We start from the raw sequence: 13,837 nt of genomic DNA, 5'->3' as shown, positions 1-13,837 counted from the left end.
AGGGGGCAGCAGATTTTTCGTCTGACCTCACTTTTATGAAAGATCTAAGAAGAGCTGTTGATTTTTCAGTTTGTTGAGATTTTTACTTGTTAGGACAAAGTGACAACTTCCAAGTCCCTTGCATATGAGACCAGAAACCAAAACTTGGAATTTATTTTTGGAGTAGAGAAAATGCTCTGGGATTCAATAAGGATAATGATTAAACAACTCTGTGAATATTCTAAAAACCACTGAATTGTGTACTTGTAAAAAGTGAATGTGTGTCACTTTTTAGTATGTCAATTGTATCTCGATAATAAAATCATAGAACAGATTAGCCAGAAATACAAATAACCTTCACAATTTTCATTCCTGATGACAAAACAAACAGATGCTTGAGAAATGCTATTTATGACAAAAATAGTCCTATAATAAAATATATTTGTTTTGGTTTTTAAGCGCTATGTCAGAAAACACAATATAGTACTGTTAGGTGACAGGGCTGTAGTGTCATTTCATCAATTATTTTGCTTCAGTATGTTTTATTGACTTCAATAAAATAGTGTTGACTATTAGTCAACAATTTTAACTGATAGCCTCTTTGGTTATCTCCCAAACAATATTCAAGATTTAGAAGTCAGATAGCAATGTTTGTTCTAAAACTCAATTCATAAATGTCAGTTTTTCTCGCCTGTGGGCTAGAATACAGGACCATGTAGAGTAATACTCTAGGCTCCAAAGGAAAGAAAATTGATAGAAACTAATCAGGTTTCAAAGCTCCAGCCGTTTACTGGGAAAATGCTCCCAGACGATGACTCAGGCATTGGCTAGAAAAATAAGGATTATGTAAACCAAAAAGACAGAAGTGATAATTTCTAGAGCTTTCTAGAAAGCTAGATAATTCTAGATAATTTCTAGAGCTAGATAATAACCTAGAGCTTTGCAGTGATAATTTTTGGATAGAAGAGATTTGTATCTCAATTCTGCAACTGTGCCTAAACCACCATGATTAGAAATTTGTCTTAGATCTCAGTGAGTGACATTGAAAAATATCTTTTATCTTTCTGAAATTATTAAGGATTAGAATAGACCAGAACCGCAGGTGGGGTCATATGTGGATCCAGTATTGGAAAGACAAGAGGCGCAGAGGTTGAGGCATTCAGGTAGAGGCTGACATGTGGGGAAGATTTTTAATGTGTGCTGGTTAAAAACTTATTGCCATATGAAGACTCAGGAACCAAACCGCCAGGATTTGAATCCTAGCTCTATCATTCACTAGCTGAGTGACACTGGGCAAATTATATGACTTCTCATACCTGAATTTTCTTATCTGTGAGATGAGAAAAACAAAAGTACTACTTCATAGGGTAGTTTGTGATAAGTACCACCTACGTAATAGCTTTGATAAGAAATCAGGAAATGAATAGCAATAAGAATAAACTCACTGTAAAATTATGTAAGACATATATACATATATCTGTATGTAAATATATATATTCATAGCTACATAATATGTGATATGTGCACACACATTTACACAAAATATATTAATAAACACATCATTTAAAAAACACAATTTGAGAAATCTTATTAATTGACCCTGATAAGTCATGTTCTCATTTTCACCAGCTGTTCTCACCTGCTCAGACACTTAAGTCCAACATGTTGTTTGATGGACCATGGGAATAAGTAGGCAAAGCAAATATGGAGACTATCAAAGAATTCAAGATTCATTGAGAAACTACCTTAATTCCTGCACAATCCTTTATTGCTGAAGAAAGCAACCCTGGCCGTGATGAAACACCTAGCAGTGCCCACAAACTCTGAATTACAGTAACGACACAGGCCAGACATTTTTGGAGCTCCAATTTTAACTGTCTCTTTTCACTACTATTATTGTGTGTAGATACTTAAATTGTCAAAGTCTCTATTTGTCTGTCAAAATTTGAAATTACGGCATGTACTTATATGTCCTTGAGAATTTGTGGAACAAATTTCATTATAATATATACTTATATTTTCTTAGAATTTGTAAAATAAAAGAAAAGAATAAAGTTAACACAGAAATAAAATTAATGTGAATAAAGAAATACTATTTTTAAGCAGAATTGTTTAATTCAGCAAGGGAGATAATGGGTACATATAATCAAAATGACCATTTTCTAACTCTTTTGCTTTACTTCATTCTTTCTGCAACTAAAATTGGAAAGAAGGTGGATGGCAGTGTTATGCCCTAAGATTGTAACTTGTAAAGGGGAAGAAAATTATTTTCCAAACTGTCATAAGTATAGCTCAGTTATTACTTTAGTAGCACTGGACAGACCTGGGTTTGATTCCTGCTCTACCTATTATTCAATGTGTGCCTCCTTCCGGTATTTCAACTTGAGTTTCAGTCTCTTCTTATGTGAAGTGACAATAACATTAGTCCTCACAGGTACTTAAGTACTTGACACAGTACTTGGTACAGGCTAGTTTAAAATTTTTAGCTATTATCAGTTTACTTAAAATTCATACACGCCACAATATAATTATACTCTTCTACTAACTTAATAATTAACTTTTGTTCTTGGGTTTAAGAAAACCCAATGTTTCATTCCATAGTTCATGTTTAATATGGCCATTTTTTTTTTCTTTTTGAATTCCAATGCATCTGTTGCTGACCCTAGACTCTACTAGTAGCTCATCAACATCTTTGGACAAAAGAAGAATTTGATGTTTGGTTCATTATTTATGTGAAGTTAAGGAGTTGGCAGCATACACAGCTGAATGAGACTTCTAGAAATCGCCTTTTTAGTGAATGTACTGGCAAAGAAGCACTTATATATTAAGACTGTTTCGAAGTAACAATTTATTTCCATATTACCTAGACAGAGAAAGAAAGAAATTCCCATTTGTTCCCAAAAGCAGAAAAAAAATCAAGCAATTCAAAAATTCAGGCTTGGGTAAAGAAAAATTATGATATTTTCCAATAAATATTAGAAGATAATTTTAGATTTTTTTTTTTTTGAGATGGCATCTCACTCTGTTGCCCAGGTAGGAATGCAGTGGCACTGTCTCAGTTCACCACCACCTCTGCCTCCCGGGTTCAAGAGATTCTCCTGCTTCAGCCTCCTGAGGCTGAGCACCACCCCACCTGGTTAATTTTTGTATTTTTAATGAAGACAGGGTTTCCCCACATTAGCCAGCCTGGTCTCAAACTCCTGAGCGCAAGTGATCTGCCTCTCTCGGCCTCCCAAAGTGCTAAAAGCTGAGATTACAGACATGAGCTAATGTGCCCAGCCAAATTAGATTTTTTTTTGGGGGGGGGGCAGTTAACTAAAAATATTCTTAGGCTATAATTTGATTTCATATTATCATTCAATGTAAAAAGTGTGATATTTGTTTGAGTTATAGGACTGATAACGCAAATTTCTAAAATCTAAAATGTCCTTTTGTTTAGTTTAGAAAAGAAAATAATGTAAAAAAAGAGAAAACAGGCCGGGCGCGGTGGCTCAAGCTTGTAATCCCAGCACTTTGGGAGGCCGAGGTGGGTGGATCACGAGGTCAAAAGATCGAGACCATCCTGATCAACATGGTGAAACCCCGTCTCTACTAAAAATACAAAAAATTAGCTGGGCATGGTGGCGCGTGCCTGTAATCCCAGCTACTCAGGAGGCTGAGGCAGGAGAATTGCCTGAACCCAGGAGGCGGAGGTTGCGGTGAGCCGAGATCGCGCCATTGCACTCCAGACTGGGTAACAAGAGCGAAACTCCGTCTCAAAAAAAAAAAAAAAAAAAAAAAAAAAAAAAAAAAAAAAAAAAAGAGAGAAAACATCTTCTTGGTAACAATTAACCTTAGGAGGAAGGATCTGAGAGCACTGCAGGACATACGTTCCATAGGATTATGAATGAGAAAAAAGGAAACATGGTCATTAATTATTCATTTGTTTTAGAAATACCTTTTGTAAAAGCTTCTAAGTATTTGCACTGTGCTATATGCACTGGGGACAGTCATGTTAAATGATTCTTGCCTTAAAGAAGCTTAAAATCTAGCAAGAGAGGGAGACTGAGCCATTAATGGTTATACTACATTAAGTTACAATCACCAATGACTATACCACAGCCATCGATGGTTGTATCACATCAGGGGTTATGTTTCAGCAACAAGCAGATACAAGATGCTTTGGGAATATCATGGGAGGGAAACCATGGGATGAGGAAAAATGAAACTGAAAAAGACTCCTCAGAAAAAGCAAAAACAATATTGATTTTAATAAAGCCCTTCTAAAATCAAACACATTTAATACTTTATCTGTATAATACATTGAAGTATGTCTTGTTCTTTAAAATATAGTTTCTCCAAGTGATTCTCAGGTTCAATCATGATTACAAGATACATGAAATTAGGCACATTAACATGAAACAACTATTCAGTAATCTTTACGGTGCTTTATTTATAAGACACCACAAGTCACACAGTTTATACAAGTTAAAATGGGCTATATGAAGTACTCTTAGTTCTTGTGTATTTCCCTGCTAGGTGAGGTGAATATTCTTTTAATGTTGTACCTTGGTGTTACCTGCTTTGAAAGATGGATATTGGAAGTTAAAAATCAGTCACTATATAGGCACTGCTGTATGGAAAACACATTTTGTTTCTATATATTGTAAGCGGAAATGCCTTTTGAGTTACATATTTATGCCAGGAAGCTTGACAAACACTGAACAGTCTGTAAAGAATGGAAAATCTCTTGACCATCAGTTCAAATGAATATAATTTAACCATTTGCAGCATTACTAATTTACATTATTAAATTAATTCCTCTGAAATGTTCTTGTTGTCAAGTACCAAAATAGTTTTGAAGTTAGGGAGCTGCTCTGTCTCTTCATTCCTGTGGGTGCCCAAATTCCCCGTAATATTTGCGGCTGAGAAACATGTACTTTTATTCATTTTTAAGTTTTCATTTAAGTGACAATCACTTAGGAGCAAATCAAATCCTCCCTTAAGATGAAAAAAACAAACACATACACACACCAAAAACCAAAAAGAAACCTCAAACCACTTCTGAATGACTTCAGACTCTCTTTTGGCTCTTGAATGCTGCTTTTGCATTCTGTTACTACTGTAGCACACTAAAATGATGCCTATCATAAAATAAGGATGGCCCAATCTATTGACAATCTAATCTAATCAAGGTGACCCAATCTAATGACAGTACCGGATGGCAAGTACTTCTGAAGTCAGTTAATATAGATACTTTAAAGAAATTTCATTCCAATAAATACAGTATAAAAGTCTTTACATTATATTCCTAAATTCACAAAATGCACTTCATAGATATCTGGTCAAATCTACTGCCAGAAGATTCCAAAGCCCACACCTTTTGTTCCAAATGTAATTAGGACAACTATAACAAAAGCAGTAAAAAGCAAGACACAAAATCTTGGTCATTTTCAAATGATTTCAACCCCATTTCTTGGGAGAACGAGTAATCAAAGTATGTTGCAGGTTGTGCTTGTTTTTAAACAGATGTTATCTGGGACCACAGGCTATAAGCAGTTTCAGATTTTTTCATTATCATCATTGTTGATTTTTTTAAATGCCACCGGGCTGGCTTGCTTCAGAGAAGTCTTAGAAACATCTGTGTGCATGGTGGACATGGCTATTGTTTCATAATCATCATCCCGAGACCGGAAATCACAAAAGTTAAAGAAGAACTGCAAGTCTCTCTGGAAATTTTTGTTCAGGAACCCATAAAATATGGGGTTGACACAAGTGGATATCATTGCCGTGAGGTGGCAGAGCAGGAATAACAGATTGTGGTTGCAGGTAGCAATGATCTGATGATTCCAATCAAACACAGTGTTAAAGATGGTGAGAGGTAGCCAGCAGACTGCAAATGCTACCACAATGGAGAGCAGCATGATATTGATTCTTTTGGTTTCACTGGACCTGTACTTATTGTCTCTCATCTTATCCATCATGTTGTTTCTCCTTTTTAAGCGTATATATATCTAGGGAGGAAAAAAATAAGTTTAAATAGAATCACTGATTTAATGAGGAATTCTGTGTAATGAAGGTAAAAATGGAAATGATAGGGAAAAAAAGTTTTCTTACCTTGAAGTAGCAAATAAATATAAAACAAAGTGGACCAAAATACTGCAGCACCAAGAGGAGAGTGGTATAAGACAACCGATGAGAGTCTGATGGAAATTGATCAAAGCACACGTATTTGTCTTTGTATGCATCAAGTGTTACATTTTGAAATGGCTCATCGGTCAATACTTGGTAGATCAGGAAAGGCAGAGAAGAAGCCACAGCAAGGACCCAAATCACAGCAATACCTACATAAGCATGTCTATTATTTGGTCTCCACCCTCGAGGGTTGATTATCAGCTGATGTCGTTCCACAGCAATGAGAACCAGAGAGAAAATGGACACAGTGATTGAAACACATTGCACGAAAGGATTCAACTTACACATTGCTTCACCAAAGACCCAGTGGTCCATTAATGTGTAGACAAATGTAAAGGGGAGACACATGATGGCAACAAGCAAGTCTGAGAAGGAAAGGTTCACAATCAGGATGTTGGTAACATTTCTCATCTCTTTTTGTTTCAAGACGATTATGATCAAGGCCAGGTTTCCAGAGACACCAAGAATGATCACAGCTCCATAAGCAAGAGCTAAGGTAAATATCATGGCTAAGGGCAGATGACAATCACCATTTTCAAAAGCCAAAAGGTGGGCATTCTTCTCTGAGAAATTAGAGTGGACTGAATGATTTTCAACCTGGGAAAATAATGTTGAATTCATTTTGATTGGTTTGGTTCTTATAGATTATCTTAGACAATTGGACAGTATGTTTCTTCAAAGCAGGTCAACTGTTCAGCTTATTCTTATTCCCCATATTGGAATCCATTTACCAAAATTATTCTGAATTCTTCATTCCCTTGAACTGAACAATCTGTAAAGAGAAAATTACCAATTGCATTACTAATTTTATTGAGGGCAGTCAGAATGAATTCTGACTCATAGAACTCTTTAAAGTGAACACACTGAAATAAATAAACAAAATGTAATCTTGTAAACATCTTTCTAAAATAGCAGAAATGGTGCAAACATACAGAATAAAGAAAAATCCCGTAAACATTTTTAACTGGACTTGCATACAGAAAAAGTCTTAGTAAAACATAGTGGTCTATAAGTCAGTAAGAACTATATATGTCTTATGCCCCAAGTCTTACATAAACAGTAGTAACAGCACATTCCTAAACAGTGCAAGAATATAAATTTATAAAACCCACTTAATGCACAGATTAAAACATAAGAAAAATAAACAAAGCAAAACAAAATAAATTACCTAATTCTTCCTTATGCTATACAAATGGAAGAATTCATGTCAAGGTCAAGTTGTAGCAATTGCTCCACCATACACACACTGAAATGCTTTTTAAGCCAGATTCAGTAGAAGTATATTCAACAAAAGATGATCAATAGAGTGCAACATCAAAAAACTTTGCCATGAATGACTATCGAGAGACTAGACAATGTTTAATCCAGAAAACACTTGGTAGGGATGGTACAGATGTCTTCTCGTATTTTAATGGGTAGCATGTAGAACACAGAGAATTGAGCTTAGGATGTTACATCTCATTATATGTACAAGTTAAAAGTAGGACCAAGAGGTGCACATTATTTTTTTAAATCACATCATTATGTGGAACAAAAGTTCAATAAAATGGAATTAAATGCTGCAAATTTAACAAGTGTTCCATACACAAAAGCTTATTACCACTATATGAAAGACCAGTTCAGAGAGTTTTTCCATTGTATAGGAGATTCAAACTTTAAGAGCCTATTATTTTATTACTATGTTAGAAGTTTCAAGGATTTCTAAGGTATTATTCATGTAAATATCTTCCCTCCCCACCAGATTATATGTGGGTCCAACACAAGGATCTAGAATTTTGTTGTAATTTTGACTTTTCACAGCACTTTGTGATGTATTTTTCTCTTATTAACAACACAAATCATAGACTTGTAGAGAGTTTAAAGGAGTTTTAAATTATTTTAAAAACTCCTTTTTAAAAATAAGTCTGATTTTCCCTAGATTACTACATAAATATGTGAGATGGGATTTTTTATGTTAATTAATAGGCCATCGTGCCTGTGTTAAGAAACTGAATTGCATTGTTTTCTTTCTTAAATAAGACCAATAAAGAAAATCGTGCAGACTTACTTCCATTGAAAGAAAGATAAGAAATTTAATGAACAAAAAATGCATTTGCCTTTTACATATTACCTCTAATGAACCTTTCCTTTAATGTTTTTGCTTTCTAGAACATGAGGGTTTTTAAAATTATTGAACCATAATTTGGCCTTATAAAACTTAAGAAAAATAAAGTAAGGCTTGCTATAATGAAGTCAGAATGAAAGTATTAAAGAATGGTAATAGAATGACTTCAGATATGAATGTTATTAGAAACCTGGCTCTCTCTTCCTCTGTGCATCAACCTGTAACAACTCCTCAATATTTATGCGATAACCACACTTTTTCTCTCAAGAATTCCAAAGGCAGAGAGAACGATTAGTGAATGTCAGAGTTTAAGAACAATCTTAAAGAAGCAATAATAACTTCAAATTATTTGGAAATCTCTTATTTTAAGAATTCAAGAAAATTTAACATCATATTTCCTATTTAAGTTACTATAGAGATACTTAACATTACTTGTTGATTATAAGTTTCCCTTCATTATTTAAAGTAAAACTAGCAGAAGAGGAGAAGGCACATTCCCTTTTATCCATGTCACCAAGTGCCAACAGGTGAATGAGGACCCTGGTATGAGGCATGAGGGATGGAACATTAAGTACATTCCCCAGCCTGATACATTAAGACCTCTGCATTATACCTCTCTTCTACACTTTAATAATCCCAATGTGAATTCCCTGCTCTAGGCAGGCAAGTCTGCTCACAGTCTACCAAATATAGCTCCGCATTTCCACCTCTGCCATTCTTCTCGCTGAGTGTTCTCTTTCTCCCACCACCAATCCAAACTCTACCCATCGTTCAAAGCACCATTTAGTACCTAGAATCCTTAATTGGTTCCTCTCATTTTTAATATAACATCTTTGAGGTAGGCATTGTGCATACTTCATAGTAACTTGCAAGTATTAGATTTAGAATAAAGCTGTGTTGACTGATATAACATTCATGGTAGGAGTAGTAGGTTCTTGGGTACATTAATCCTAACATCAATAGCTCAATTTCATCACAGTCCTTGGACATGCAAAATGTATGTTAATTAAAACAGCCATTCTAGGTCATGTATATATGGGAATATGTCACACTGTGTGTAAAAAAATTGTTTCTGAAAGAAAATTTATTTATTCAACAAATGTTAATTAAACATTTGTTTTGTGTTAGGCATGATTTTACTGGAGAGAATGTGACCTTTTCACTGAGTTTCTAGTCTTATGGGCAGAGAAAGACAAGAAAAAGTTTAGTGAAAGATATGGCATGCTAGATGATAATAGTGTTATAAAGAAAAACAAAGCAAAAACGAGGGAATCAGGGGCCAGGCGAGGTGGCTCACGTCTATAATCCCAGCATTTAGGGAGGTTGAGGCAGATAACCTGAAGTCAAGAGTTCAAGACCAGCCAGGCCAACATGGTAAAACCTTGTCTCTACTAAAAATACAAAAATTAACCAGGTGGGGTGGAGTGCACCTGTAGTCCCAGCTACTCGGGAGGCTGTGGCAGGAGAATAGCTTGAATCTGGGAGGCAGAGGTTTCAGTGAGCCAAGATGAGGCCATAGCACTCCAGCCTGGGTGACAGAGTGAGACAAAAAAAAAAAAAAAAAAAAAAAAAAAAAAAAAGAGAGAGAGAATAAAAAAGAGGAGCTGGGATTCTGGGATTTTCAGGAAAATAATTTATTGCTTGACTGTAAAAGATGGCCTCTGACTATCTAAGAAGAAGGAATGTAAGTTAAGGCCTAAGAGGAGTGGTGAGTAGGGAAGCCACACAAGTATCTCAGGGTTTGCATCCCATATGGAAAGAACAAAAATCCTTAAGGCTTCAGTGTAACTGGTGCACTAAATAATAATGAGAAGTAGATAAATAAGGGAGAGACCCTTAGGAAATTAACTGGGAAGTCTAAAGAGACAGGGTACAGACTGTGTAGGCATTTTTTTTTCTTCTTTAAACAATCTTTGCTTTTAATCCTGAGAGAGCTGGGGAACCTCTGGAGAGTCTCTGGGAAAGGTGTGAAGTTACATGACTGTTGTTTTAAAATTACTATTCTAGCTGCTGTTTTCAACACATTTAAGGAAAGAGAAGAAGTGGTGAGATTCATTAGGAAGGTAGTGCACTAATTTTAGTGAGAAATAATGGGGGCAGGCAGAGACCAAGATCAACGCCACGGAGAGAAAGAAATATAGAAATATTCTATCCATTTGCTGATTTTGGCAAATATGAATACATATAAGAATTCATGAAGACATTAAATTATTGCAAGTACAGGCTACAAATATAGCTTTCTTACAGATGAGTTCAGGTAAACATACTGAAGCTCTAGTCTGATGCCTTTGAAATTGTATTTAATAGGCATGCCCAGTGAGGAAGGCTTTTTCTTACTAGGCAGAAGTTAACTTAGCTATAGAGAAAATGAAAACTTTATTTTTTTAAAGTGTTTTCAAACCTGTTATACTAAGTGCACATTTGGTAGTTACTTCAGTGTGTAAACCAATTCTGCATTAAATGAAATGTGTATTTTCAGTTTACCGTAGAATAATTTCAAGAAAGAATAACTGTCACAAAATAATGATGCTAAGAATTTATCTTTGCAAAAGAAAATAATTTCATATTTACTATTCTAATATAATGTGTAAAATAAGCTATGCAGCTATAGAAACTACAAAAATTAACGACTGTTAAATCTCAGTATAGCTGCCATGTGCATGTAGAGACAAAACAGAGACATTACATACATCACCAGCTGGCAAATTAGCCCCCTTGCAGAGGGAAATTTCCTCTTCTTTCTTTCCAATTGGAATGCTGGCCTTTCACTGCTTTCTCTTCGCAGTGCTGTTACTACTTGAAATTACAGCTCCCTGATCATAACCTGCCGCAGATAATTTTTTTTTTCAAATACTCAGGATTGGCTGTTCTCCTCACTCGTGTTGGAGAAGAAATGTCAGCCTTGTTACATACAGCCTCCCAAAGTTACTGCTAGCTTATCTAAATGAGTTACATAATTCTCTGCTCCTTCCTAGCAGGGGAAGGCTTGTTCAACAGACTGCTGCCTTAAGACCATAAAGACCAATAAAGCAGTAGTCACTGGAGAGCAGTCAGTCTTTAGTCCTGGGTTGGCAACTCGGTCGGGTTAGCTTTCTGCGCCTTCGCTCGCTTCACCAGAGAGCCGGTCCAGGGTCTTAGGACTAACAGCTACTGCTGTTCTGTTCCAAGACCTGGCAGACAAGCTCCACATGTCCCCTGCCTGTGTGTGCCATCCCGCCAGTCATGCTTTCTCATAGGATGGGGGTGGGGGGAAACAATGCGTGCTCTAGTGTGTGTGTGTGTGTGTGTGTGTGTGTGTGTGTGCATGGAAACACACTCTCTTTTGCTCCTCTGCCCTAGGTTTTTCCTGTGCTCCAGAAACACACACACACTTACCAGAAAACCTTCCTACCAGTGATAAGAGACTGGCAAAACAGAAAAGATACAACCAACCAAAAACGAGCAGATCCCAAACCCAAAGTCAATTCTCTCTCTTTGGCCCAACCTCAGACCTTAAAACATTCGCATCTCTCAAGTCTACCAGGGAACCAACGGGACATCCTGTCAAGCCATCTCCACCTCCGTGCATTCCCAATCTCCTAATCCAGCCATGCTCCAACTTTTCTAAAAGAAAGAGCTAAGGAGTTCCATGATTAGAACTCCGATGGTTAAAAGCTTCGGAGGTCTACAGGGCTCAGCGTCACACTGGAAGCGGCCAGCACTGGGGAGCGCGGAACCCGCAGGTGGGGACGGGCGTGCGCGCCGGGGTCCGCGCCGGGCTCCTCGCACCTCCGCCCGCTCCCAGCCCGACACCTGCCGCGGGACCCGGGTGATCGCGGGCGACGCGCCTAGCCCACCCTTCTCCGGCTCGTCCCAGCCGGTTACTCCGCGAAAACTCCGGTGCGGCCAGAGCCGGCGCCTCCCGCCAGCTCCAGACACAGGCGGAAGATGAGCGGGCGCGGGATAGACGAACTCGCGCACCTTTCCAGCCCGTCGGCCTTTTAAAGAGAACCTGGGTAGAGGAAACTTGGGTCCCCATCCAGAAATTCCCCGGGAGCAGGCGGTGGGAAAGCCGGACCCCGCGTCGCGGACCCCGCGTCGCGCACCCTCTCGATTCCCCCGCGTCGGCCCCTCCTTGGGCAGGAGCCCGCGAGCGGTCCGCGATGGGAGCGACCTGCGACCTGCCAGCGCGGGAGACCCCACCTCGGTCCCCCAGAGCCGGTGTCGGACACTCGCATCGGCTTTCTTCCCCTCTCATCCTTCAATGAGAGATTTCGCAAAAGTCTCTGGAAAGGAATAAAGTCACAACTTACCCTCTTTGGAATTCGTCTTTTTCGCTCTTGCTTATTAAAGAGGGAAGGATGGGAATGGAACGGAGCAGAGAGGGGAAGGATCTGCTGATATTTCTCCTGCTCAGATCCTAAAGATTGATGAAGCTGAGAAGAGACGCCCCCTTAAAGCCGAACTCCACCTCAACCCGGGATCACGTGACGGCGCTCCCCCCGCCCCACAAACACCTCACAAAGGTGACACCTCGGGGCAGCGTTGCCTGGGAATTCTGGAAAGAACAGCAACCCGACGGGAGCCACGCATTGTGCGACACAGAAGCCCCGCGCCGGGGAAAGGGAGCGCGAGTCCCCACGGTCCCTGACTCCGGGGAAGGCAGGGCAGTTTCCCAAGGCTTGAAAAAGTCGGTCTCACTGGGCTTTTCTTTGCTGGCAGGTCAGTGCCATCTTGTGGCCGAAGTCAGACAGGCTGGAGAGCTCCGGCGCCAGCCCAAACCAGGAATCCAAGGGCTCGCTATTGCCGGGAATAGAAAACAAGAAATTCGCCACAGTAATGGCACTAATACGTTTTTTTTTTTTGTTTCGTTTGTGACGCTCAAATAACTCTCATGCCAGTGCCGAGAATTTGCTTTCCTCAATGTGTAAGTGAACAAAGAAAATACTTTTAAAAAGTCAAAGCAGTCAATCTCAGATGAGGCAGTCCGGCCTTTTGGCCCTCCTTTCTTTGGCCCACTGAGAAAATACATCGAGTCGGATTGTTCCCAGCGCCTAGCTGCTTTTTTAGTTTTTTTTTTTTTTTTTTTTTTTAGAGGAGAGCCATGAACCGAATATTTCCCTGGTGGTCGAAAAGAGTCAATGCAGTTTCCTTGGTGATTAATCTACTACAGTACTGAACATTATGAAGAAAAAATAGAATGTACACAGAGTACGTTGAAGGCGGCCAACTCCATCATGGTGCCCAATGATTCAGGCCGATTACTGACACAAGGGTCTTAGAGGTTTTACCTGATTCTATTCTAGTTTCAAAAGACAAAGTTGTACACACACACACACACACACACACACACACACACACACACAAACAAATGATGTAGACGATGGACTGATGCAGATAAGTAGAACTTCTTTCAGATAAAAGCGTTGAATAAGAAGTCTTTCTAATAAAGATACAGAGCATTGCCCAGATAATTCATAAAGGTTTCATTACAAAACAATTCTAACGGCAATCTTTCTTCTCATTAAAATAAAAATAAAATTCTAAAACATATGGACTCACCTGAAACTTTATACTGTTAAAAAAAGTTTTCTTTTTTTT

At 38.3% G+C, this 13,837-nt stretch overlaps 1 protein-coding gene across 1 annotated transcript; it reads right to left on the bottom strand.

The window, feature by feature from the left end:
- Nucleotides 1-4,207: 4,207 nt before the first annotated feature.
- On the bottom strand, nucleotides 4,208-13,213 carry NPY1R (neuropeptide Y receptor Y1). Its single transcript, XM_003942716.3, has 3 exons — nucleotides 12,550-13,213; nucleotides 6,076-6,925; nucleotides 4,208-5,972 (listed from the first exon to the last, which is right to left on the bottom strand). Exons 2-3 carry the CDS (start codon nucleotides 6,772-6,774, stop codon nucleotides 5,520-5,522), a joined length of 1,152 nt encoding a protein of 383 aa, XP_003942765.1. The 5' UTR covers nucleotides 6,775-6,925; nucleotides 12,550-13,213; the 3' UTR covers nucleotides 4,208-5,519.
- Between the last annotated feature and the right edge of the window lie 624 nt (nucleotides 13,214-13,837).

Source organism: Saimiri boliviensis, chromosome 3 (genome assembly GCF_048565385.1).
Source record: "Saimiri boliviensis isolate mSaiBol1 chromosome 3, mSaiBol1.pri, whole genome shotgun sequence".
NCBI classification, from domain to species: domain Eukaryota; kingdom Metazoa; phylum Chordata; class Mammalia; order Primates; family Cebidae; genus Saimiri; species Saimiri boliviensis.
The sequence above is the reverse complement of the archived record's forward strand: the minus strand, read 5'-3'. Positions and strand labels throughout refer to the sequence as shown.